Genomic DNA, 27,881 nt, shown 5'->3' with positions numbered 1-27,881 from the left:
TGTGTAGTGTACGATATCTACGTGGAGTCCTCGGCAGTTAGGCCACCACGGTGTAATTTTATGGGTGGCGATCGAGTTTGACTTATGTCTTTCTCTCTCTCTCTCTTGAGGTTGTTCCCCCTTTTACTACGTGTTACTACGCCCTTGTAGCTTCCTTTCCGTGTGGGGGGGTTGCTACGCCGTACGTTTGTCTCAATTAGTTATGGATCTAATTGTAGTTGTTTTTTGTTTTTCAGCTTGTAGAACGATTCCTTTCGGGGTTTTCGTTCTTTCTTTAGTGTTCATTCATTTTTAAATTACATAATTACATAGTTACATAATTATAATTGTTATAATTCTGTTTTGGTTACAGCTCTCCTTCCGTGAGTGTAAGTGGTTGTGAGGGCACGTGCCTGTTGTGTAATTCTTGTTTCCTTTCCCTCGGGATTCCTCTTCGTAGCCTTCCCGGGGGAATGAATGTGTACTAATATTATTTGTTTTATTTTTTTACAGTTACCGATCTAGTTCGTTTCTGTAATATGGCAACGGTGTGAGCTGTCTTGTTGAGTCCTGGGGATTCGGCTGTTGCTGCCTCCCCCCTTGTATTTTCGTCAGGGGCGTGTCTCCTTCTACTGGAAGTACTCCCGTGACGACGGACAGCTCTCCAGTTCATTTTAGAACTCTCAGGAGGCTTGCCTCCTTGGGCGGGTAACTCCTTCCGAGGGAAGTTTTTCCTGTCCAGGCTTGAGTTTTTCCCCTTTTGGGGGGTTCTTCTCTTGCCTTTTTTTCGTGCGACTATGCTCTTGGTGCTGAGCGGTCACACCTGCAGTTTCGTTCAAGGGGCTGGGCAACTGCAGGAGCTCCTCTTCGGAGGATTGCTCCTTTTAGGTCACTGGCTGACCAGTCTCTTCTACGAAGTATTTCTCTTTCGTTCGCGAGAGAGTACACTCATAGAGACTCCTCTTCGGAGGTTTCTTCTGTTGCTGTTGCTGTTGGCCTCCCTCGCCGTAAGGCCCACCGTCCGCCTCGTCGTAAGGGCCTCTCTTCTCCCTATAAGGGTGCTTGAGGCGCCTTTTTGAATCTCCGTTTGCAGCCTACAACTCCTTTTTCTCGATCTTCCGCCTTGGTGCAGATGGACAGCAGTCTGATCTCGTCTTCCGACGGGCAACGGTCTTCCCGACGGACAGCGGTCTTCCGACGGACATCAGTCTCCCAGTGGACAACGATCCCTTCGGGGCAGAGGGTTGCCTCCCACGGGGGTTCTTCCCTTGCGTGTCAGGGTTTCCCTGCGCGCCCTTCTGTGTTCTCTCCTGCTCCTGCTCAGTGTTAGCGCACAGGCGCTCTTCTGCTCATCAGCGCTCTCCTGTTCGTCAGCGCTTTCATGATGATCATCCCTGCTGTTCCTGTTGGTTCCTGTTACGCGCCCTGTGCGCCCACGTTCGCCCTCGCGATCTAGAACTTCGGTTCAGGTCGGGGTCAAGGACTCTTCTTCTATGCGCAGGCTTCCACGCGTAGCCTTCTGCTCGTCAGCGATCATCAGCTCGCCAGCGATCACCTGTCTCTCGGCGATCTCCGGATCGCCCGCGTGTGTTACAGCCAACGTTCTCCAACACTTCTGAAGGAACATGGTTCGCCAGCTACTAGCTCACCTGCGCATGCTGATCGCCATCGCGCGACCCTCAACTGCGGATGCTGATCGCCATCGCGCGACCCTCAACTGCGGATGCTGATCGCCATCGGGCGACCCTCAACTGCGGATGCTGATCGCCATCGCGCGACCCTCAACTGCGGATGCTGATCGCCATCGCGCGACCCTCAACTGCGGATGCTGATCGCCATCGCGCGACCGCACACCTGCGGATGCTGATCAATATCGCGCGACCCTGCGCATGCTGATCACCATCGCGCTATCGTCTACCCTGCGGATGCTGCTCGCCATCGCGCGACCCTCAACTGCGGATGCTGCTTGCCATCGCGCGATCGCCCACCTGCAGATGCTGCTCGCCATCGCGCGACCGCCCACCTGCGCATGCTGATCGCCATCGCGCGACCCTGGCATGCTGATCACCATCGCGTAACCCTGCGCATACTTATCACCATCGCGCGACCCTGCGCATGCTGATCACCATCGCACGATCGCCCTCCTGCACATGCTGCTCGAGATCGCTCACCTTCGCATACTGCTTGCTAACGCACGATCGCTCAGCTGCGCATGCTGCTCGACCATCGCGTCGGCATAACACAACGCTCCATCGCCAACCTGCGCGTTAGCGCTCACCAGCTCACCACCGATCGCTTGTTGATCCATATCGCCAGCGGTCTTACTCGCCCACGCGGCAGCGCGTTTCCTCGCCATCGCGCTAACGCTTGCGTTTGCCTCCTCGGACTCGCGCTCATCCACCTGCCCACCCTCACGACCGCTCGCCCCCGCAACCGCTCGCCCGCGCGCGCGCGCGCGACCATTCGCCTGCGCGCCCACACGCCCACGTGCCTGCACGTCTACGCTCATGCGCGTCCGCGCCCATGCTCTCCAATGTTCGCCCACGCGCGAACCAACGGTTTTCCATCGCGCGGACAGATGGTGTTCCGTCGCGCGAACCTACAGTGTTTCTTCGCACAAACGTCGGCTTATTTCTTGCAGTATCCATTGCTCGTCTATGGGTTATCGCTCGCCGACCACCAGCTCTCGCCCTTTCTACCACGCTCGCCCTTCCTACCACGCTCGCCCTCCTTCTGCGCTCCTTCGCTCACCTTCGTTTGCGTTACAGCGCATGGGCGCTTCCACGTTCGCCCACGCGAAAATCTTTGAATTACCGTCGCGCGAGCTCCAGGGCGATTGCGACCACGATTCCCAATGGGGTTTTCGCAGCATGGCCAGCCTGGCGAGTTCTTCTGGAGCGTATTTCCAGAACACGGCCTCACCCCGTAAACGCAGAGCATGGCACTTGCAAGAATAGGAGAAACTTAAGGGAGATCTGAGCAACACTCCTCTTTCCTGAACCTGGGTTAGCCCTTCCCCGTCATTCCCTGGAAGGATTTTTGGAGGGGGTCTTTCCGTTCGAGATTTCTCCATCGGACAAGGGGTGACTGCTTACCCCTTCCTCTGGGAGCTTACCAGGTTCTTTCCCTCCTCGGTTACGGCCCGAGGTTTGGTTCAAGGAAGCTACCGGAAGATCATGGGTACTTTCCTCCTCTCGAGCTCAGGCACCTTGGCCTTTCGTCGTTAAGTATCTAACTTGCGGACAAGCTCGATGTTGTACCATCTGGATGTGCTGACTGAGGGCTTCCTTCGGGTGTCTCATCTGTGGAGGTCGACGACCTCAGACACCCTTCCATCCTTGAGAAGAGTTTGTTTGTGCCCAAGGACAGAGACTTAGACAGCGGCTGTGCGGAGGAAATCGACTTCCGTTTTCACTCCTCCAAGGCGCTTTCTTCCAGACTCTGCAGGGCTCCAGCGCCCTTTTCTTTCAACCACGTCGGCCTAAGTTATCGGCTACGACAACTGGGACAAGGTGTCCAATTGCAGTTTCCTCCTGTCAGGAACAGATGGCACGGGAGACTCCCCCGGGGGGGCATAGTCCTAAAAGGAGTTCACGAACTCTAGGATTGCAGGTTTTTCGCTGGGAGGATGCTTAAGGTTACTCATCCGAATGACAGCTTCCCGATGCCCATTCCCGCACAATCTCTGTGATCAGCCAAGGATATCGCGCCTGCCGTCTCTGTCAGCGAATTCAGTGTCTCTGAACCTCTATGCCATAGCGTCAGCAGAGTTGCCCGGTTGGGCAGAATGATCCATACCTTAGGCGAAGGTCTTCCTTAGGATCATCGACGGCTTCTCCCCCGGCCTCCTCAGTCGGTCCTTTCTTGTAAGGAAGGATCTGAGAGGGGATGTCCGTAGTCGACCTCTCAGCCCTGATCAAGTTTGTCGAACAAACTTCGGCCAGCGTAGACCAGCAGAATCGATCAGACTGGTAATGAGGCGACAGGACTCCTTAAACCCTGGATCGGAAGGACGGGTACTTTCAGTTTCCATTCCATCCATCTTCCAGGGTGCTCGTCGAATTCAGCCTAGACTGCAAGTATTCCTGCTTATGATGCAGTGTGGCTATCCCGCCATGGGATAGCAGGTTTGTTTCCCCAGAGAACTCTCCCTGCCTTCCTCTTGGCCGCTCAGGTGCAGGCTTCCGCCTCCTCTGCTGTTTGGAGGGCTGATCAACTCCGGTAGGCTCGGGTTCGACCTCCTTCAGCGCCAGGACAAGCTTCCGGATGCTTACCATGAGTGTGGGCTCATGGTAAGCTTCCGGATGCTTACCATGAGTGTGGGCTCATGGTATTTTGCTTGGAGCCTTCTCTTCCTCTGCCTCAACATCTGGAGTATCTGGCCATGATATTGAGTCAACAGCCTTACCACGTTGGAAACCCCGCTTCTCGTCCGTCCAGCGAGGTTAAGCAACGTCGGTACTTGGATGGGTGACCACCTGGGGACGCCAGATTCTGTTACCACATCCTCCGAGCCTTCCTTTCGGTTGACTGTGGCAAGACTGAGGAGAGTCGCAGTACCTGTTCTCAGTCAAGCAGAGCTTTCAGCCCTACCTTGGAACGTTTCCTAGTTCTCCTTTCCTCATTGACCCGTCTATAGTCCGAACGGTCGCCTCAGGATAAGTTCCATGTGGGGTGATCCAAGTTCCGGTGGCTTCAGGCAATGTTTAACCGGACTTCCTGGCCCCTATGGGACCAGCGGAACTATTAGACCTGCAATGGGTGTTGACCTATGGAGCCTCTTGATGGTAGTGGATATTCTCGTCCTTTCCCCACATTCTTGATGCTGTTCTCGGACTCGTCAAAGGAAAGGGGGGGGGCATGTTCCGGTCCAGGCCTATGGTCAAGACCTGAAGGATACCTCTCCATCATTCAGGCAGGCTTAGGGGCCTTAGTCTGGCCCCTCTACAGATCCTACAGCTCCTGCCGAGTCGCCCTGTGCGCGTCGACTTCATGATTCTGGCGTATTCTAACCAGCAGGGGACGCATTTTCACACCTTCACATCTTGCAGTAGAGATACCGGGATGATTGAGATTCTCTCAATACCACCATCGGCTCTCTCATTCCAGGCAGGGGAATGTTCTCTCAGACTATCCGAGCAGAGCCTCGTAGAGAGAGTGTACCTGGGGGTCTTTGACCTTGGGTAACCAGCAAGTACTGGTCTGGGGGACCTGATCGCGACAGCTTGGAACCTCAAGCTTCCGCTATTCTTCCCCCCAGTCTCAGACCCCGAGACTCTGGCAAGATGCATTACGGTGATGGTGGGACAACTTCGACGCCTGCGTCTTCCCTCCTTTTTGTCTGTGGACAATGGGTCTCAACAAGACCAGGTTGTCTGTCAACCTTTCAATGGGAGAGCTCCACTGGGACTATGCGCAGAACGGTTTCTGGACCCTCTGCTTCCCCTGACGGAACTCCCGGGAGAGCTTCTCCTACGGCGCAGACTACTCAAGCAACCACACTGCGACATCTCTCCCGAACCGGGGCGTCGCTTCGGCTTCATGCCTGGAGACACTACGCCTCCTCCTCAAGAAGAGACAACCCGCTACAGTCGCGGTACGGAGGTCGCGTCATCTGCGATAGTCATCCACAGGGGTCTCCCAGGAAAAGTGAAGAGTCTAAGGTGGTTGGTGCCGTGGGAGATATACCTCTTCCCTTGAGGCCTCTTCTCCAGCAATAACGGTCTTATTGCCTTTCGGCGGGAGGAAACTCCTTTCCGCTCTCGGCAATGAAGCCTGTCGCTCAGCCTTTCCCTGACCTTGAGGCTTAAAGGAATAACTTTTTCCTGCCCGCTGGATATATCCTCGCTCATGCGAAGCTACGATCGTCCCTGCCCTAGTCGGAGGAAGACCTCCAACTTGGAGCATGGCTGGGACTTTTAGTCCTTTAAGAGATCTTCTCAAGACCCTTTACGACAGGCCTCGGATTGTATTCCGCCTTGGGTCTCCTGCTCACTCTGGCCACGGCCAGTGTGTAAGCAATCTTCTTGGTCTCTTACGACTCCCCCCTTTCTAAGGAAGAGGGGAAGGCAACATTCAGGCTCGCTCCTGAGTTGTTGGCTAGACTCAGAATCTGGGGGTCCCGGCCCTTCGGTCCGATTCATTCAAGATTTCGAGTCTCCATTCTGTATCTGATGTCCCAAGACCTTCTCTTTCTTGCCAGTAAAGGAATCGAGAGGTTAGCGCTGGGAACAGCTGCAGTTTGTCCTCAGTTGCAGCCGATTTGGGAGCACAAGGAGGACATGGGGGAGAGTCACCAGTATACCTCTTCAGCCCGGACTCAAGGACATTCATCTCGACCTGTCTCCAGACCCTCCCCCGTCACGTCGCCCTACAGCACGATGTTGGATACATCGCAACGTCCCTCGCCTTCGAGTAATACTACTCTGTGACGCAGGTGCTTCAAGCTGGAGTCTGGAAGCGTCTAATGACCTTCGCAGCCCGCTTCCTGCAGGGCGTGACCCACAGGAGTCTCGATACGTTTTCTATCGCTCTGTGGTGGCTACACAACAGCTGGTCTAACCTCAGGCTCCTTTTTGGACAGGTAGCAGAAGGTTGAGGGCATTGTTATCAGGTTTTAGTCTGCATGAACGAAAGAAGTATGTCTGGCCCTTACTTCTTTCTTCATCATCCCCTCTACGGGGAAGCAGCATCCTGGTCTCTGCATAGCTGACCTCGAACCTCTGCAGGTAAACCATGCTTCCTTGTGTTCCAAGTATTGAGTCAATACTGTCGCGTCCCCCATACCCTGACGAGGTGGTATTGGGAACGTCCTAACCCAGAGTTCCTTCTGGAACTCCAGGTCAACTGCCTAGGACGGGTCACACTTCTTCCTTCACACACAAGCTTACGTAGGCCACATGGTTCCTTGCGGAGCAAGGAACTTGTGAGGTGCAGGGACTCCTTTTCTCGAGTGCGACTCACTCGGATTCTGAGTCCCCGGGTAAAGCCAAAGCCAGTATGGCTGGGGACTTTCCACCCTACCTAAGGGGTAAGTCACCCTCTGTAAATAGCGTGGTTTTTATTTCGGTTACGGAACAAATGACAAATTCGAAGATAATTTGTATTATTCCTAACCATACAAACCTTAGCTATTTACACATATTTGCCCGCCAGCCCTGTCCCCCAAGACAAGTCCTACCTCTAAGTGAAAGTGAGCATTCATCTGTGTGTGAGGGGGGGAGAGGTAGCTAGCTACTACTCCCCTACCCCCCCGCTAACTAGCGTGGGGGTAATACACCCTCGTTAAATTCTAATGGCTCGCCATTTCAGCTGCGCTAAAAGGTAACCCCCTCTGTAAATAGCTAAGGTTTGTATGGTTAGGAAAAATACAAATTATCTTCGAATTTGTCATATTTTACACTATCATTAGATTCACTTGTATAAATCAGAAAAATAAGCCTGTACTATATTGGTTCAGAAATTAATTGAATGATTAGGAATTAACATGATAATAACTTAATATGGTATTGTACTGCTGTATACATGTTTTTTTAAATTGGTATTATTACTTGCAGTGATTACTTGCTTCAAATTAGGCAGTTGTAAATAGTGACAGGTATTTTCATCAGTGTTAACTAATAATAAATTAGAGAAGTTATAATTCATATACCAGTAAGGTTGGATTTTTTATTTTGTAGAATCACTGATGAAGTGTTGTAATTGCCTTACATTTTAGCGTTAAGTAGATGTTAGCTTTCCATGCAGAGTATCTGTTTGTGTAGTATAATTATTTCACAAGGGCAGGGAGTCTAGTCTAAAGACCTAGACCTGAAAGGAATTCAGGCAAGGTAGACTAAAATGAAGAAAACTCACTCCACAACTCAATACCATTATAGGAAAAGCTGACATAAAGACATTTTTAATGACAAGGAGAGTGTTCATTCATGATCAGCTGGATTTAAGCTGTCTAGCCTCTACACCTCTTAAGGAGATTCCTTTCCAGTGGGTCACTGTTTGCAAAGTTAGGTTGTCAAGGAGAACTTGAGTACCCATTGTTAAGAGAGAGTTCAAGATGTGTTGAGATTGCTATGAGATATTTGGGTTGAGTTGCTATTACAAACTAATGTGGTGTATTTAGATACTGTAACATAAAGTCTAAAATTTAACTTTAATGTTTTATCTTTTATTAAAATACATGTAATGGTAAATGGTATTAAGCAGTAAATGAGTTCTAGTCAAGAAAAGATACCATAATCAAGTTTGTTCCGTAACCGAAATACAAACCACGCTATTTACAAAGGGTTATTACTTTTAGCGTAGCTGAAATGGCGAGCCATTAGAATTTAACGAGGGTGTATTACCCCCCGCGCTAGTTAGCGGGGGGGTAGGGGAGTGGTAGCTAGCTACCCCTCCTCCCCCTCACACACACGTGAATACTCACTTTCACTTTTGGCTCGGACTGTGACAGACGTCTCTGTCTTGGTCCTCGCTTGGCAGCCATTGTGTGTTTTGTCTTTACTTAATCGCTTACTTTTCTTTTACTCAATATATATGTAAACATGTTTTCATGTTTGTATATATATTTGAGTATAGAAATAAGTAAGTTTCCTTTTCAGATGTGTGTGTGTAGTGTACGATATCTACGTGGAGGCCTCGGCAGTTAGGCCACCACGGCGTATTTTATGGGTGGCGATCGAGTTTGACTTATGTCTTTCTCTCTCTCTCTCTCTCTCTTGAGGTCGTTCACCCTTTTACTACGTGTTACTACGCCCTTGTAGCCTAGCTTCCTTTCCGTGTGGGGGTTGCTACACGTACGTTTGTATCAATTAGTTATGAATCTAATTGTAGTTGTTTTTTTTCAGCTTGTAGAACGATTCCTTTCGGGGTTTTCGTTCTTTCTTTAGTGTTCATTCATTTTTTAATTACATAATTACATAGTTACATAATTATAATTGTTATAATTCTGTTTTGGTTACAGCTCTCCTTCCGCGAGTGTAAGTGGTTGTGAGGGCACGTGCCTGTTGTGTAATTCTTGTTCCTTTCCCTCGGGATTCCTCTTCGGAGCCTTCCCGGGGGAATGAATGTGTACTAATATTATTTGTTTTATTTTTTTACAGTTACCGATCTAGTTCGTTTCTGTAATATAGCAACGGTGTGAGCTGTCTGGTTGAGTCCTGGGGATTCGGCTGTTGCTGCCTCCCCCCTTGTATTTTCGTCAGGGGCGTGTCTCCTTCTACTGGTAGTACTCCCGTGTCGACGGACAGCTCTCCAGTTCATTTTAGAACAGTCAGGAGGCTTGCCTCCTTGGGCGGATAACTTTCCTTCCGAGGGAAGTTTTTCCTGTCCAGGCTTGAGTTTTTCCCCTTTTGGGGGGTTCTTCTCTTGCCTTTTTTTCGTGCGACTATGCTCTTGGTGCTGAGCGGTCGCACCTGCAGTTTCGCTCAAGGGGCTGGGCAACTGCAGGAGCTCCTCTTCGGAGGATTGCTCCTTTTAGGTCACTGGCTGACCAGTCTCTTCCTCGAAGTGTTTCTCTTTCGTTCGCGAGAGAGTACACTCATAGAGACTCCTCTTCGGAGGTTTCTTCTGTTGCTGTTGCTGTTGGCCTCCCTCGCCGTAAGGCCCTCCGTCCGCCTCGTCGTAAGGGCCTCTCATCTCCCTATAAGGGTGCTTGAGGCGCCCTTTTGGATCTCCGTTTGCAGCCTACACTCCTTTTTTCTCGATCTTCCGCCTTGGTGCAGATGGACAGCAGTCTGATCTCGTCTTCCGACGGGCAACGGTCTTCCCGACGGACAACGGTCTGCCCGACGGACAGCGGTCTTCCGACGGACATCAGTCTCCCGGCGGACAACGATTCCTTCGGGGCAAAGGGTTGCCCCCACGGGGTTCTTCCCTTGCGTGTCAGGGTTTCCCTGCGCGCCCTTCTGCTCATCAGCGCTCTCCTGTTCGTCAGCGCTTTCAAGATGATCTTCCCTGCGGTTCCTGTTACGTGCCCTGTGCGCCCACGTTCGCCCTCGCGATCTAGAACTTCGGTTCAGGTCGGGGTCAAGGACTTCTTCTTTGCGCAGGCTTCCACGCGTAGCCTTCTGCTCGTCAGCGATCATCAGCTCGCCAGCGATCATCAGCTCGCCAGCGATCATCAGCTCGCCAGCGATCATCAGCTCGTCAGCGATCATCAGCTCGTCAGCGATCATCAGCTCGCCAGCGATCTCCGGATCGCCCACGTGTGTTACAGCTGGCACGCCAACGTTCTCCAACACTTCTGAAGGAACATGGTTCGCCAGCTACTAGCTCACCTGCGCATGCTGATCGCCATCGCACGACCCTCAACTGCGGATGCTGATCGCCATCGCGCGACCCTCAACTGCGGATGCTGATCGCCATCGCGCGACCCTCAACTGCGGATGCTGATCGCCATCGTGCGACCCTCAACTGCGGATGCTGATCGCCATCGCGCGACCCTCAACTGCGGATGCTGATCGCCATCGCGCGACCCTCAACTGCAGATGCTGATTACGCATGCTGCTCCTCATCGCACAACCCTGAACGATCGCCCTCCTGCGGATGCTGATCACCATCGCACCCTTTCACGCGATCATTCACCTGCGCATGCTGCTCGCCATCGCACAACCCTGCACGATTGCCCGCTTACGCATGCTGCTCCTCATCGCACAACCCTGAACGATCGCCCTCCTGCGGATGCTGATCACCATCGCACCCTTTCACGCGATCATTCACCTGCGCATGCTGCTCGCCATCGCACAACCCTGCACGATTGCCCGCTTACGCATGCTGCTCCTCATCGCACAACCCTGAACGATCGCCCTCCTGCGGATGCTGATCACCATCGCACCCTTTCACGCGATCATTCACCTGCGCATGCTGCTCGCCATCGCACAACCCTGCACGATTGCCCGCTTACGCATGCTGCTCCTCATCGCACAACCCTGAACGATCGCCCTCCTGCGGATGCTGATCACCATCGCACCCTTTCACGCGATCATTCACCTACACATGCTGCTCGCCATCGCTTACCATCACGCGGTCATTATCGCCAGCAATCTTCTTCACCTACGCGGCAGCACGATCCCTCGCCGTCACGCCATCGCTTGCGTTCGTCGCCTCGGACACGTGTTCATTTACCTGCCCACTCGCCTGCGCGCCTGCGCGATCGCTCGCCTGCGCGCCCGCGCGATCGCTCGCCTGCGCGCCCGCGCGATCGCTCGCCCGCGCGCCCGCGCGATCGCTCGCCCGCGCGCCCGCGCGATCGCTCGCCCGCGCGCCCGCGCGATCGCTCGCCCGCGCGACCGCTCGCCTGCGCGCCCGCGCGACCATTCGCCTTTGCGCGACTGTTCGCCTTTGCGCAACCGTTCGCCCTCGCGCGACCATAGTTCGCGGCGAATTCCACAGCCGGTGGTAGCAGCAGGGATGCGTGCTCCTAGACGGCACTCGGGATCACCTCCATCCAAGCACAGGTTGGTAGTGCAGGGCGAAGACAGGTCAGTACAGCATTCTTCCCCACCTTCTTTTCAGGCAGGTACTGTCGGGTCCACTCCTAAGGATCGCCCGATCCCTTTCACCTTAGCGAGGATTTCGGACTCTGTGTCCTTGGAGCAGCAGACATGGTTTGGTCCGCTGGCACGGGCGTTAATGAGGGTTATGAAACCAGTACTCGCCGGCCAGGGTAACAAACCAGCGGCTGTCTCTCCTACGCTGAAGAGAAAGAGAGGAGTGGACTTCGTGGTGACTTCCCCCAGGGCGAAGTTGGTTCCCAAGAGGTCGGTCTCGAGGGTCCCCTCTCCTGTACGAGTACTCTCTCCTTCTCCTGCCCTGGAAGGATTTTTGGCGGGGGGGCTTTCCGTTCAAGATTTCTCCATCGGACAAGGGGTGACTACTTACCTCTTCCTCTGGGAGCTTACCAGGTTCTTTCCCTCCTCGGTTACGGCCCGAGGTTTGGTTCAAGGAAGCTACAGGAAGATCAAGGGTACTTTCCTCCTCTCGAGCTCAGACACCTTGGCCTTTCGTCGTTAAGTATCTACTTGCGGACAAGCTCGATGTTGTACCATCGGGACGCGCTGACTGAAGGCTTCCTTCGGGTGTCTCATCTGTGGAGGTCGACGACCTCAGACACCCTTCCATCCTTGAGAAGAGTTTTGTCTGTGCCCAAGGACAGAGACTTAGACAGCTGCTGTGCGGAGTAAATCGACTTCCGGTTTCACTCCTCCAAGGCGCTTTCTTCCAGACTCTGCAGGGCTCCAGCGCCCTTTTCTTTCAACCACGTCGGCCTAAGTTATCGGCTACGACAACTGGGACAAGGTGTCCAATTGCAGTTTCCTCCTGTCAGGAACAGATGGCACGGGAGATTCCCCCGGGGGGGCATAGGCCTAAAAGGAGTTCACGAACTCTAGGATTGCAGGTTTTTTCGCTGGGAGGATGCTTAAGGTTACTCATCCGAATGACAGCTTCCCGATGCCCATTCCCGCACAATCTCTGTGAGTAGCCAAGGATATCGCGCCTGCTGTCTCTGTCAGCGAATTCAGTGTCTCTGAACCTCTATGCCATAGCGTCAGCAGAGTTGCCCGGTTGGGCAGAATGATCCATACCTTAGGCGAAGGTCTTCCTTAGGATCATCGACGGCTTCACCCCCGGTCCCCTCAGTCGATCCTTTCTTGTAAGGAAGGATCTGAGAGGGGATGTCCATAGTCGACCTCTCAGTCCTGATCAAGTTTGTCGAACAAACTTCGGCCAGCGTAGACCAGCAGAATCGATCAGACTGGTAACGAGGCGACAGGACTCCTTTAACCCTGGATCGGAAGGACGGGTACTTTCAGTTTCCATTCCATCCATCTTCCAGGGTGCTCGTTGAATTCAGCCTAGACTGCAAGTATTCCTGCTTATGATGCAGTGTGGCTATCCCGCCGTGGCATAGCAGGTTTGTTTCCCCAGAGAACTCTCCCTGCCTTCCTCTTGGCCGCTCAGGTGCAGGCTTCCGCCTCCTCTGCTGTTTGGAGGGCTGGTCAACTCCGGTAGGCTCGGGTTTCGACCTTCTTCAGCGCCGGGACTAGCTTCCGGAATGTGACCATGAGTGTGGGCTCATGGTGTTTTGCTTGGAGCCTTCTCTTCCTCTGCCTCAACATCTGGAGTATCTGGCCATGATTTTGAGTCAACCGCCTTACCACATTGGAAACCCCGCTTCTCGTCCGTCCAGCGAGGTTAAGCAACGTCGGTACTTGGATGGGTGACCACCTGGGGACGCCAGATTCTGTTACCGCATCCTCCGAGCCTTCCTTTCGGTTGACTGTGGCAAGACTGAGGAGAGTCGCAGTACCTGTTCTCAGTCAAGCAGAGCTTTCAGCCCTACCTTGGAACGTTTCCTAGTTCTTCTTTCCTCATTGACCCGTCTATAGTCCGAACGGTCGCCTCAGGATAAGTTCCAGGTGGGGCGATCCAAGTCCCGGTGGCTTCAGGCAATGTTTAACCGGACTCCCTGGCCCTATGGGACCAGCGGAACTATTAAACCTGCAATGGGTGTTGACCTATGGAGCCTCTTGATGGTAGTGGATATTCTCGTCCTTTCCCCACATTCTTGATGCGGTTCTCGGACTCGTCAAAGGAAAGGGGGGGGGGGGGGCATGTTCCGGTCCAGGCCTATGGTCAAGACCTGAAGGATACCTCTCCATCATTCAGGCAGGCTTAAGGGCCTTAGTCTGGCCCCTCTTCAGATCCTACAGCTCCTGCCAAGTCGCCCCGTTGCGCGTCGACTTCATTCTAACCAGCAGGGGACGCATTTTCACACCTTCACATCTTGTAGTAGAGATACCGGGATGATTGAGATTCTCTCAATTCCACCATCGGCTCTCTCATTCCAGGCAGGGGAATGTCTCTCTCAGACTATCCGAGCAGAGCCTCATAGAGAGAGTGTACCTAGGGGCCTTTGACCTTGGGTAACCAGCAAGTGATGGTCTGGGGGACCTGATCGCAACACCTTGGAACCTCAAGCTTCCACTAGTCTTACCCCCAGTCTCAGACCCCGAGACTCTGGCAAGATGCATTCCGGTGATGGTGGGACAAATTCGACGCCTGCGTCTTCCCTCCTTTTTGTCTGCGGACAATGGGTCTCAACAAAACCAGGTTGTCTGTCAACCTTTCAATGGGAGAGCTCCACTGGGACTATGCGCAGAACGGTTTCTGGACCCTCTGCTTCCCCTGACGGAACTCCCGGGAGAGCTTCTCCCACGGCGCAGACTACTCAAGCAACCACACTGCGACATCTCTCCCGAACCGGGGCATCGCTTCGGCTTCATGCCTGGAGACACTACGCTTCCTCCTCTAGAAGAGACAACCCGCTACAGTCGCGGTACGGAGGTCGCGTCATCTGCGATAGTCATCCACAGGGGTCTCCCAGGCAAAGTGAAGAGTCTAAGGTGGTGGGTGCCGTGGGAGATATACCTCTTCCCGTGAGGCCTCTTCTCCAGCAATAACGGTCTTATTGCCTTTCGGCGGGAGGAAGCTCCTTTCCGCTCTCGGCAATGAAGCCTGTCGCTCAGCCTTTCCCTGACCTTCAGGCTTAAAGGAATAACTTTTTCCTGCCCGCTGGATCTATCCTCGCTCATGCGAAGCTACGATCGTCCCTGCCCTAGTCGGAGGAAGACCTCCAACTTGGAGCATGGCTCGGACTTTTAGTCCTTTAAGAGATCTTCTCAAGACCCTTTTACGACAGGCCTCGGATTGTATTCCGCCTTGGGTCTTCTGCTCACTCTGGCCACGGCCAGTGTGTAAGCAATCTTCTTGGTCTCTTACTACTCCCCCCTTTCTAAGGAAGAGGGGAAGGCAACATTCAGGCTCGCTCCTGAGTTGTTGGCTAGACTCAGAATCTGAGGGTCCCGACCCTTCGGTCCGATTCATTCAAGATTTTGAGTCTCCATTCTGTGTGTTATGTCCCAAGACCTTCTCTTTCTTGCCAGTAAGGAATCGAGAGGTTAGCGCTGGGAACAGCTGCAGTTTGGCCTCAGTTGCAGCCGATTTGGGAACACATGGAGGACATGGGGGGAGAGTCACCAGTATACCTCTTCAGCCCGGACTCGAGTACATTCATCTCGACCTGTCTTCAAACCCTCCCCCGTCACGTCGCCCTACAGCACGATGTTGGATACATCGCAACGTCCTCGCCTTCGAGTAATACTACTCTGTGACGCAGGTGCTACAAGCTGGAGTCTGGAAGCGTCTGATGACCTTCGCAGCCCGCTTCCTGCAGGGCGTGACCCACAGGAGTCTCGATACGTTTTCTATCGCTCTGTGGTGGCTACACAACAGCTGGTCTAACCTCAGGCTCCTTTTTGGACAGGTAGCAGAAGGTTGAGGGCATTGTTATCAGGTTTTAGTCTGCATGAACGAAAGAAGTATGTCTGGCCCTTACTTCTTTCTTCATCATCCCCTCTACGGGGAAGCAGCATCCTGGTCTCTGCATAGCTGACCTCGAACCTCTGCAGGTAAACCATGCTTCCTTGTGTTCCAAGTATTGAGTCAATACTGTCGCGTCCCCCATACCCTGACGAGGTGGTATTGGGAACGTCCTAACCCAGAGTTCCTTCTGGAACTCCAGGTCAACTGCCTAAGACGGGTCACACTTCTTCCTTCACACACAAGCTTACGTAGGCCACATGGTTCCTTGCGGAGCAAGGAACTTGTGAGGTGCAGGGACTCCTTTTCTCGAGTGCGACTCACTCGGATTCTGAGTCCCCGGGTAAAGCCAAAGCCAGTATGGCTGGGGACTTTCCACCCTTCCTAAGGGATAAGTCACCCTTTGTAAATAGCGTGGTTTGTATTTCGGTTACGGAACAAATGACAAATTCGAAGATTTGTATTTTTCCTAACCATACAAACCTTAGCTATTTACACATATTTGCCCGCCAGCCCTGTCCCCCAAGACAAGTTCTACCTCTAAGTGAAAGTGAGTATTCACGTGTGTGTGAGGGGGAGGAGGGGTAGCTAGCTACCACTCCCCTACCCCCCCGCTAACTAGCGCGGGGGGTAATACACCCTCGTTAAATTCTAATGGCTCGCCATTTCAGCTACGCTAAAAGTAATAACCCTTTGTAAATAGCTAAGGTTTGTATGGTTAGGAAAAATACAAATTATCTTCGAATTTGTCATATTTTTCTACTCGGGTAATAGTTTTCGGAAGTGTTGAAACTTCTTAAGGTTTTGTAAAGAAAATTTTATAAGAACATGCAACAAACTACTGTATAATAAAGTCATTCAGAAAAATTATTACTTAACCTTTAGAGATAATCAAAAGATACCTTGTGGGGTGCTCAGTTAAGGCTCCTATATCTGTTATCCGACACTGTTCAAATAGGAAGTTGGGAGGTAGGCAGCTGGTCTGCATAATGGAAAACTAAGTCTTAGTCACAAAATCAGCACATCGTACAAAGGAAACTATTATGATGAAACAGAATAACACAAAAGGGGAAGGAAACTACCACTTAACAAAAAAACCTGAAGAGAAATAAGACAATATTAGGAACTAAATGAAGGTAAATATGTTTCAAGGACTATGATTGTAGAGTAAGAAGCATGGACGATTAAAGGATAGCTGTCTTCTTTTATTCAAGTATGCATACAATTGCTCACTTTGAACCAAACAGTCCAACAAGCAAAGCAGTGGTTTCCAATTGTATGCATATGTGAATTGCTTATTTTTAGTACCCTTAGTTTTTTATTTATTGTAAGCTTTCAAAGAGTTAGGTGTATGTATCTTTCTTGTTTTCCTTGATTATTACTGCTTATACTGCAATAGTTATAAATTAATTCTTGATTTTATTCCCTGTTATGTAACAGTTACACGGGAGAAACGCATCGACCTACAAAAGAAACAGACAATGAGAAGTGTTTATCAGTGTCACGTGATTGGTCCCAGGGATGGAGGAAAGACTACCTTTTGCCAGGGACTTCTTGGAAGATCCTTAGAGGTATTTTATTTGATATCTGATAATCCTTGATATATTTCTTGTTCTTGGAAACATGTCATATGTCCTTAGAAGATCCTGAGAAATAAAATATGGGAAGAGTGCCTCTCAAAAGCTTAGAATTTTGATTAACCATTTGTTTCTGTGTGATCAGAAGTATGGTGTATATGCAAAATTAAAATATGGAGCAATGCATTTCATACTTTCTTCTTTGTTCAATTGTATAGTCATGAAAACTTGCAGCTTTAGGTTGCTGAGTACTGTACTGTATTGTATTATTTTTTAGAAACTTATATCATATTACTATTTGTATACTTTAATTTTGTTATAGGAAGTACAAGAGATACCCGAAGACAGACTTCCAAGGCACATGATAAGTACGTTGCAAGTTTACGGACAAGAAAAATATCTTGTGTTACATGACATCGACGTTCACAACATCACAGATGCTCTTATGCCCAACGAAGTTCAGTGTGATGTTGCCTGCCTTGTTTATGATGTGTCCAATCCGAAATCCTTCGAATATGTTGCAAGAATATATCTTGTAAGTATATGAAAGGGGATGAGTCCTTGTTCTAGTGTTCATGTTCTGTAGTCTCAAGATACCAGTAAGTTTATAATCGGTTTGGTAGCCAATTCCTTGAGGTGGAGGTCTGTAAATTTGCTGATAGATGGATGTGGTAGAGGAATTTTCTAAAGTCAAGAAAATTTAGTAGAAGAAGAGCTGTGGCATGTTATTTTTATTGATTTTATGCATACATACATATACCAAAGGCACCTCCCCCAATTTTGGGGGGTAGCCGACATCAACAATGAAACAAAACAAAAAGGGGATCTCTACTCTCTACGTTCCTTCGGCCTAACCAGGGACTCAACCGAGTTCAGCTGGTACTGCTAGGGTGCCACAGCCCAACCTCCCACATTATCCACCACAGATGAAGCTTCATAATGCTGAATTTATGCTGATTTTATGTGAAAAATAATTTTCTAATGAATGCTAGATATTATTCTAAAATTTTAACCGGACAAGTTTCTTTAAACAAGTAATTCTTTTTTGACAATGAAAAAATTAAACTGTTTAGTTTAAGTAAATGGAATATAGTAGATTATAAATGAGAACAGGTGTTTGGTAAAGTTTTTTTAAACTGCTATAACAAGGATACAAGTAGTAAAAGCAAAAAAAAAAATATCATCCCGTGCTGATACTGAATTATTCCTTGATGCACATCATTTGATTGTTAATTTTAGAAGAAAAAAAATTGCATTTTTGGTCCGAATCCTTAGCTCTCTATCTCTCGATATCAAACATATTTTCATCAATTACAGTTCATGTATGTTTATAGTTGGTTAAATGGACATAATCTAAATTTTAGGAATTTTACAATTTATATTAGATTTGAAGAAACTGCAATTCAAGAAGTGAAGGGCAGTTGCTTTTTATAAGAAATAGTGTTTCGGTGTCTAAATATTAACCCTTTTACCCCCAGGCTATTTGGAAATTTCCAACCCTTAACCCCCAGGGGGTTATTTTTTTCCCGGCACATTTTGCAGTATATTTTTTTAAAATTGCTCTAACAGCCTTAATTTTTGTCATAGAGAGGTCAGGCTGGTCTCATTCTCTTGGAATATGCCTGAATTTTCTCAAAAAATTATAAAAAATAGGAAAAAAAAATTTTATACCATTTTTTTGCAAGGACGTACCGGTACGTCCATGGGGGTAAAGGGATGGCTTTTGTGAAACGTACCAGTACGTCCTTTGGGGGTAAAAGGGTTAATAATTGTTACTGTGTTGTCTGGGTATTTTAGTTAAGTTATGTACTGCAATGTAGGTCATTGTAAAATGATTTGTGTGATATATCATTGGTTTTCTTATCATCTGATTAGAATAAAAAATCTAATAACTTCATTCTAGCCCATTATGAGATTTTGATTGCTTGTTTTCTTTTATATGAATCTAATGATGATGCTGAATCTTAAGATAAAATATTCACTTATGTTTACTCACTACATGCATGTTTGCTATTTTTCTTTAATGTTGCTAATAAGAAAAGGAACAGAAACTTCAAAATGTGGAAATAATTGTAACATCTTTAACATTTCATTTGAGAAATTAAATTTCTACATTATCTTTTCTGGCAAAGATTTAATAACGAAGTGAATTTTTGCATTCCTGAAAATTATGTCCCTTTGACATTTTTCTTAGTTGTATTCCTGTGACAAAGGAAAATGTCAAGTAATAGGCTGCTAGTATTCATAGTACAGTAATTGAAACGGGTGTGATAGTACAGTATCTTCCTTATATTTCTCAGGGTACTGTTTTTTTTAGTTTAAAGGCCGCTCATGAATGGCAGAGGCAAGAGACAGTGACATTGCTGTAGCAAGCAGGACAATGCCCTAGTATTGTTATAAAGCTAAGACTTTTATAGGTTAAAAAGATTATGGTTTCTTTGATGGTGTCCTTTGATTTTCCCCAGAAATATTTCAGCGAAACTTCAATACCAGTATTGTTTGTTGCCAATAAAAGTGACATGTCAGCGGTGAGACAGGATTACATGTACCAGCCGACCGCGTTCTGTCAGAAGCACAAGATCCCTCCTCCACATCCATTTTCTTCGGCATTTCAGCCCAAAAAAGACATATATACAAAACTAGCTACGATGGCTGCTTATCCGTAAGTATTTTAATTTTTCGCTCATAAATTATACACTTGGCACCTCGCTGTAAATAAGTTTATAAGGCAGATTTAATTTTTTGTTCATGCAAACTATTGCCTGAGATAGCTTTATACGTCCTTTTAAGCATAGATTGGATTAAACTTTATTGAGTTCAGTAGATATATTGATTTCCTATATGATGAGAAAAACACTTTGTTCCAATACTGTTAGGAAAAATACAAATTAGTTAAAATTTGTGAGTGAACACACAAAATTGAAAATTTTGTCATTTGAAACTTCAGCCATGGGAAATTATTCTGATATGCAGTAATTATTTGACCAACAATTGTATGAACAAGTGTGTCAGAAAAAAGGAAGTAAATCAAAGCTGTTCTCTTTTGCTGAATATGCTTAATACTTTTTATGAAATTTGCTAAGATAGAAATAGCATGGATATTAGACTCATCATGAAAGAAATACCACACAATATCAATAAGAATGTAGGATAGAAAAAATATGAACATCTCTTGGAAAAGCCCTAAAGACCAGATAAAATCAACATTATAAAGAAAAAGAATGAAGCTAAGGTGAATCCAAAACAAAACAAGATCTGCGGGAAAAAGAAAGGCAGTAAACATTAAACACTGTGATGAAATTAATGCGGTACTACCAGTGAAAGAAATCCCATAGATATGGAATACAGCAACACGATGAAGGACTGTTGCAAGACCCCCAGAGATGGAGACAAAGACTAGATGGGGATTGAGGCAGAAAGTGCTCTGCTTAGAAGTAATTGGTGTGAACAGGTTTTGCATTAAACTCCATACTGGTTGAATCCTTAAAATGTTAAAGATTATAATGACATTTATACTCGAGAGGATCATAATTCAATTGCAGGGTTCCTTCTACTACCTGCATATAAAGCTGTCTTAGGCAACTGTTTTTTTGTTACAGACATATCTTAAAATTGGCAATAATTTAATTTACCCTTGGTTTTTTGTTATTTATAAAGTTCAGGTGAGTACAATGTATTGCTAGGTATATGTATCGCTGTCATATTTTAAACAAAAATAAAGACTGTAATATTTGTCTCTAAAGAGGTGAGGTAATTGAATTATTTAGTTATATGGGTGGGAAAATGATGTAGAATACCCTTTATAGGTTGAATGTCTCATAATTTAAAAGCTGTGATTTCTTAAATTTGCACACTATCTGATTCTTCTATGTAATATGTTGCAATTGCATTTATAAACATTAATTATTTTATGATACTTTGAAAGTTTCTAATGAAATAGAGATACAGTGAAGAAGAGAGATGGAAGATTATTTCAGTGGCTTCATGTATCATTTGTTGAATATCTACTGAATATGGCAAACAACAGTTTGCCAGCTTTGGTGATGGTTAGACAATGCAATTGACATATTATAAGCAATTGCTGTTTCTTAGCTCTTAGAGCGAAATGTGTATGTGGAGCTAAAAGCTTTTCTTTGGTGGTGGCTTGCTTGATTTCCTTGACAGTCCTTGAAATGATGCTAGAGTCAGATATTGTTGTCTAACATTTTGCTTGTTCATGGCTTTAGTGCGATGAGAAAATCATACAGTTTCCAATCGAATTGGTGTGCCACAACCAGAGGTTATAAAAAAGGTTGAGAAATAAGAAAAGGATATTGTTCTGACGTGCGAGAAAGGGTTCGAAAGTGTTAGTCAGAAAAACTATTTATGGAAATGGCATGACCAAGACGTTTTGGAAGGGCCAGGAAATTGTCAAAAAATTGGAAAACCTGAACCTGATGTAATTACATTGAAGACAAAAGAGTACAGAATAGAAGAAAATATATAGAACTCTTTTCATATCTAACCCCGTTAAAGGGAAGATTTAACGTAATTTTTTTTTTATGAACATGATAACAGGTTCCAGTCAGTGTAAAGTTTGTTCCTATGTATGTATGTACAAACCTTTCGTTCTTTAAGTAGGGAGTATGTTTTCAGCAAGAGTTGAAACCGGCCATTGAAATCGTTAGCAAGATAGTTTATCACATGTGGTTAGCAAGGGAGAGACGCTCCACCTCCCACCTGTCAAAAGCTATCCACTTGTGTTTTTGGCTGTAAAGAGTAGTTAGCTTTTCATTTTATTTTTCTTTCAACAGGTGAACTCTGGGTGTGATTGCTTTGAATGTGAGGTAAGAGATTCGTACATGCTGGGGAAGAGTAGATTTTGTGTCCAGTTTTTGTTAAACCACCCGTAGATCTGCACTCTGTGCTTCTTGCTAGGGGCGTGATTGTTTGCAATCATCCCAGTATGCCAAGTGTAGGTTGTGGCTTCCTGTACAGTGACAGTCATGTGTGCCGCACCCCATTGGAGGTTGGAGGCTCATCTCTGTTTGTGCAGACCGCTGATGACGAGTTTTACTTAAGGAAGGCTAGGGCCTCCTTAGATCTTTCAGGTAGTCCTTCTATGACTTATTATGGAACAGGTAGCTAAAGCTACCTCTTTCCTGGGGTCACCAGTGCCAATGTCTCCCTTGATGATGCCAGTGGTGAAAGACGTGGTCAGTGTCTCTGTCAGGGACTTCTGTGATATCCGCAGTGCCCCCCCCCTCCCTCCCTCCAGCCCAATTAATGTGAGGCTTGTCCTGTGAAACTGGTGCCGGCCAGGAAGCTCCGGTACCTGTAGGTGTCAAACCTAATGCTGGGCGTAGGGCAACCCCTTGGCTGAAAGGACGTGTTGCCCCAGTTCTGGGTACTGTATTACCAATGCATCTCCGCTGACCTTGTCACCCCTGTGTTTGCCCCCTTCCCCTGTGCCGTCACCCTTTGTGCTGGGTGGTACGGGGCCCGTAATTCCTGCTCCCTCTGTGCTTGTGACCTCACTCCTGGCTGTGTTCCGGGCCCTTGTGAGTGTGCTTTGCCTTACCCTGTGACAGTGTTCCCCAGTGTTTTGGCTCCTGTTTGTTGTAACTCGTGGGGTTTCTCCCTTTTTGAGAATATAATTTTTGTTGGTTGCTCAGACCTCGATATCTCACAGAGTGAGCACAAGAATGTGACCTTGCTAGCCATAAGCCACTTTGGTGGTTTTGTTGCAATAATGCTACTGAATGCCTTTTAAATATTCTTGGAATGCTTGCTGTGCTAGAAAAGCTTCTAGCCTTTCAGGACGTCAATGAGTAGATGCACTCATGAACAACTTGGTCAGATAGGTGGTCAGAAGAAGAAGAGTGTACTCACTGACATCCTAGAAGGCTAGCAGCCTTTCTAACACTGCAAGCATTTCAAGAGCATTGAGGAGGCATTTGGTAGTGTTGATGTGACAATACCACTATAGTGGCTTATGTTTAGACAGGGTCATGTTCCCGTGCCTGCTCTGTGAGACGACGAAACAGATATACAGTACTCGGGGATGGAATTCCATGCCATAGAATTGTCAGCCAAGTCCATACCGGGGGAAAGAAGAATGTACTAACAGATACATTCAGTTGCCAGGGACTGGTTGAAGAGTCAGATTAGTCCCTATATCCCTGCATGGTAGAGAGGCTTCTGGTTCATAGGGTTCTCCAGGGATCGACCTGTTTCCCAACCAGCTAAACAGGAAACTGTGTATTCTCCCTTGACCCGGTTACATTGTCTATGGTCACTTATATGATTACTCATTCCCACTGTTCGACCCTGTTCCATCTACTAATTGATTGTGTGAGGATTACACCGGGACTTAGGTTGGCCCTGGTATCTCCCTGATGGCTTCATGCCAAATTATATCCCATTAAGTTAGCTATGCCAAGATCCTGAGAGAACTCCTTATGACACTCACTTTACCCAGAGAAGTGGGCCATCCTTTGCAATTGATGTTGTAGAAAGGATTTTGTTTCCGGTAGTACAGGTCTCAGATTTCGTCATCTTTTACCTGGAGAAGCTCCTTTCAGTTATTACCACTCAGCCTTCAGCATGGTCTTTCAACAGAAGGAGATAGATCTCTTCCAGTAATTATTGTTTGTGTTCGTAAGGAGCTTCGAAGAGTCCTGCATCCCAGCACCTCATGTCCTGGACAAGGACAAGTCTCTTGTTTACAAGGCTCCCACACAATCTGTTCTAGCCTATGGGAAGGCTGTCAGTCAGGGTTCTGACTCTCAAGACTGTCTCTACTGCCTTAGCATCAGCCTCTGCCCTTTTCTCCCACTCTGAGGGGTAGGGCATGACCCCAGGTTTGAGCTCTTCTCCATCCCCTCTTTACCTTAAGCATCGTCAGGCATTGAGAGATGCATTTGTGTCCTCTAAGGGCTCTGCGGTGCTATCTGAAGAAGACCCGACACTTCAGACTTGAACTCTTTCTCTCCACTGGAAGAACCAAGCAGTAGGTGTTTGGAACACATTCTTTTTCTGATTTCATGAGATAATCCGTAATACTTACATCTCAACAGCTGAGGTACCAGTTATAACCAGAACTTACTAAGTCAGGGTTTAGATCCCACACTTGCCTTCAAAAGGATTCTTGCAGTCAGCCAGGTATTAGAGATTGAAGTGTTTGTGCACCAGATCCCCTTCACAGCCTTTGATATACAGAAATACCCTAACGTCCTTTGATACCTTTAAGTTTGGTCTTGTGGAGGCGGCTCAAGTAGTTGTGTATCAAGCCCAGCTCCCGTGGGGGACACCAAGCATAATTTCTATGGCAGAATGACTGGCTCTACTCCATTCTTTTTGCCCCTCTCTGGGAGATGAAGCAGTTGAAACATTACATGTTGGATCTGACTTCATGCTTTTGAATTACACTTCTGAGCTCCAGTCTTTAAATTCTAGAGAATTTTCTCCCCGTCCTCCCTAGACGAGGGGGAGGATGGGGAATATATGCTAACTTTTTTATCATCATACACTAGGCATATTATTCTGGACTTCTATCCCCTTCATAGGAAGGGATTTCTCCTTTGACCATATACCTATCTTCTTGAACAGACTAGGTCCAATCAGCCTATTAATCCCTCTGATAGACAGATAGAAGGCTGCTGAAGTTTTTTTCACTCCCATACAGGATGAAGTAGATTGAATTTTCCAAGGAAGAAAAAGAACCAACTATTTCAGTTCAAGGGGAAATTTTGACCCACCAATCAGTGAGTCTCCCTGCTTAAAGGATGAAAATTTTGTATACACATAGGAACAAATAGCAAATTTTGAAAGCAATTTATATTTTTTCCTAGCTATTCAAACTTGAGTCCTTTAAGTTAAACTTCCTATCTCATGGCCTCAGTCCTGAGCCAAAAGATCATAAGTGAAGAACTTTCGACAGGTAGGCTGGCTGGGCTCCTCGCCCTCACTCACCATCCATTAAGTACCGCGTTAACGATTTCAACGGCTGGTTCCATCATGCGCTGAAAACATATTCCATATTTAAAGATTTATCTTTTGCATAGCTAGGAAGTATACAAATTACTTTTAAAATTTGTTATATCATTGTTTATTGACAGCAGTCAACTTGTTATCCGTGATTGATTAGTTTATGAAAATGGTGGCTAATACTAAAGTAGTGCATACAAAACAAATTTTCTCATTGAAATACATGGTAATTCTCTTTAATGTAGACTCCAACTCCCCAAATTTTTTATCTTAACTAAATTAACCATATTTTACCTGAAATGAATAACTATTAACCATGCATATTACATTTGATAACCTTGAGTTTAAGAATTGAATTAGCATCACTATATTGTTAATGGTAGTGAGGAATTTCTTGCTTCATGTCGGTGAAAGAAACTTAGAAACACAGCATTTGATGTCATCAGCTGATTCTCTCTCTCTCTCTCTCTCTCTCTCTCTCTCTCTCTCTCTCTCTCTCTCTCTCTCTCTCTCTCTCTCTCTCTCTCTCTCACATACAATATGTACCTATAGCAGAAGAAACCAAAATATTTTTTTCCTTAAAAGTGTCAATTAAATGTAACCAAAAAATTTATACCCTGCTTAAATCCATTTTATATTGTATCTAAAAATACGGCATTTGCTTTTGTTAGGTGACCACTGAAGAAAACAACATTATTGCATTCTAAAAATCATGATTTTTTTTTAATAATAAATTGTGTTTTATTAAAGTATTCAGGTGCGTTTTAACCATCAAGTACTGTATTACTAACTTCTTTACTTTTGGTTGTGGTCAACTGATCTCAAGGTGCCTTTCTATAGAATACGCACACATACGAATAACAAGGAGTATCATTTATATAATTTTTTTTATCTTATTCAAAACATTTTCATAATAAATATTACATCAGCACCAATATAAGCTATCATAGTTTTCATATAGTTCATTTATAGCTAATGTTATTAGATATCACTTGGACAAATGAATCTCTCTCTCTCTCTCTCTCTCTCTCTCTCTCTCTCTCTCTCTCTCTCTCTCTCTCTCTCTCTCTCTCTCTCTCTCTCTCTCTCTAAATAAATAAATAAATAAATAAATAAATAAATAAATAAATAGATAAATAAATAAATTAATTCATGCAGCAGGAGAAACAAAAACCTTTGTTTCCATATAAAGTTTTAGTTAAATGCTACATACAAAATAAATTCATACTCTGCTTAAATCTAGATTCGATAGTAGGCTGGGCTTGAACAGGACATTTGATTTCATCAGCTGATGTCTAGTTTTAGCCATTAACAATATATACTGTATGAGCTTTATTTAATAATGTTTGTATTTTCTATTATCAATTAAATTTGTATTCTAATAGGAGTAATAACCGACGACGGTATCGAGAATACACTCACATCTAATTAAGAGTATCATCAATATAATTTCCCAACTTATACAGTATTTTTTGCCGATTTCTAACTCTTAAATTTCACATTATGATGAATGTTCTTTGACAAATCTTAATACAGTGATGAACAGTATATTTTATTTCTAATGCTAGTTTTCATGTTTGAATTTGCATATTCTAACATTAAGGTGTGCAGTATTTTCCTATTTTTATACCTAAATTTCACGTTTAGACTCGTTCTTTGGCGATTTTTTATTCTCTACAGTATTATAGGCAGATTTCTAATGCTAAATTTCACATTTTGACTTGGGTGTTTTAAACATTAAGCTGTATTTGGCAATTTCTAACTCCAAATTTCTCGTTTTGAATCGCGTTGATTGGCTTTTTTTCGCAGTAAAGAGTTTGTGTCAAATTTTGCACTTTCGCGTAAGAAATTCACATGTACCAATTGATTTTATATGTTAGGAATTACATTGAAGGTATTTAATTCATTGTGTTGATGTATCACTATCAGTTGTTTTGGAATGTAGTTAAACTTCTCTATACAATAGATGCTATGGTAATTTGAAGTTTCATATATCACTGATATAAGCCACTTTGGTTGTATTTGAAGGTTTTGTATTCAATCAAATATTTATTATTTATTTATCATCACTTACATATATGGTAGAGGTTAATCTGCACATAGTGTACATATATTTGACATTAAGAGGTTTGTGTTTATATAACAAATGTTATTTAGAGCTTGTTTCTTATCAGTGGATATTTACGAAAATAGTTAATGACTTTATGTAGTTTTAAAAATAACAATTTAGATGGTTTCAACTTACTTATAAGCGAAGTGCTTTCTTGGTTTTCATTTTGCTTACAATATTTTTTTTCCAAGTTAACACTTTGAGTGAAGTGTGCTGTCTTAGAAACATGTTAGACATTTCTTTGTGTCATTTTTTATTGCATATATAATAATGAACAAAGTTCATATAGTTATAGTTGGATAAGAAGTGTTTGAGTAATATACTAATCAAATTTGTCTTCTAGTCGATTTCAAGCGGCGTGGATGCTCTTTTACCGAAGCAGGTGTGTCTTTATAGTTACAGAATTGAACTTAGCATGCTTGTTTGTTCTTTCTGATATTATAGTTGCACATTTGTAATTCAGGGAAATGAAAATGCTTGCTACTGTTTGTAGATGCACTTGTAATTGTAGATGTGCTGTACTTTATATTTGACTTTCTCCAGACTTGTCATAATGGAAGCATGTCCTATGTAAAGTTTAAAAAAAAGGGAGATTAGCATTACATGTATAATTTTTGTTTTCTGAAATGTTTATACAGTAGTGCAAACAAGCTTTAAATTTCAGTTTTGGTTCTATTTACTACTGCTGTAGCTTTTAATTATTCTTATACAATACATGGTTAAAGACTACCCGCATCCTGTAATAGTTTAATGAGGTTTGCAGAAACACGTGGTAGTTTTCAAGGGCGACATTCTTAACAAGCACACTGTGATATCCTCATCACCAAATGTGGCATTAGTTTTATTCCATTTTTTTTATGATCTGAAAG

General features: G+C 45.8%; 1 protein-coding gene across 4 annotated transcripts in view; it reads left to right on the top strand.

The window, feature by feature from the left end:
* Window positions 1-27,881, top strand: part of Miro (mitochondrial Rho GTPase) — an 88,458-nt gene that overhangs the window by 41,882 nt on the left and 18,695 nt on the right. For 3 of the 4 annotated variants that reach the window (XM_068392008.1, XM_068392007.1, XM_068392010.1), the window contains exons 11-13: window positions 16,798-16,928; window positions 17,257-17,469; window positions 19,400-19,596. In XM_068392008.1, coding sequence (XP_068248109.1) covers window positions 16,798-16,928; window positions 17,257-17,469; window positions 19,400-19,596 — 541 coding nt within the window. Of the gene's footprint in view, window positions 1-16,797; window positions 16,929-17,256; window positions 17,470-19,399; window positions 19,597-27,355; window positions 27,395-27,881 lie in introns of all 4 variants that reach the window. The other variant, XM_068392009.1, reaches the window with a different exon arrangement.

Source organism: Palaemon carinicauda, chromosome 18 (assembly GCF_036898095.1).
Source record: "Palaemon carinicauda isolate YSFRI2023 chromosome 18, ASM3689809v2, whole genome shotgun sequence".
NCBI lineage: Eukaryota > Metazoa > Arthropoda > Malacostraca > Decapoda > Palaemonidae > Palaemon > Palaemon carinicauda.
The sequence above is the reverse complement of the archived record's forward strand: the minus strand, read 5'-3'. Positions and strand labels throughout refer to the sequence as shown.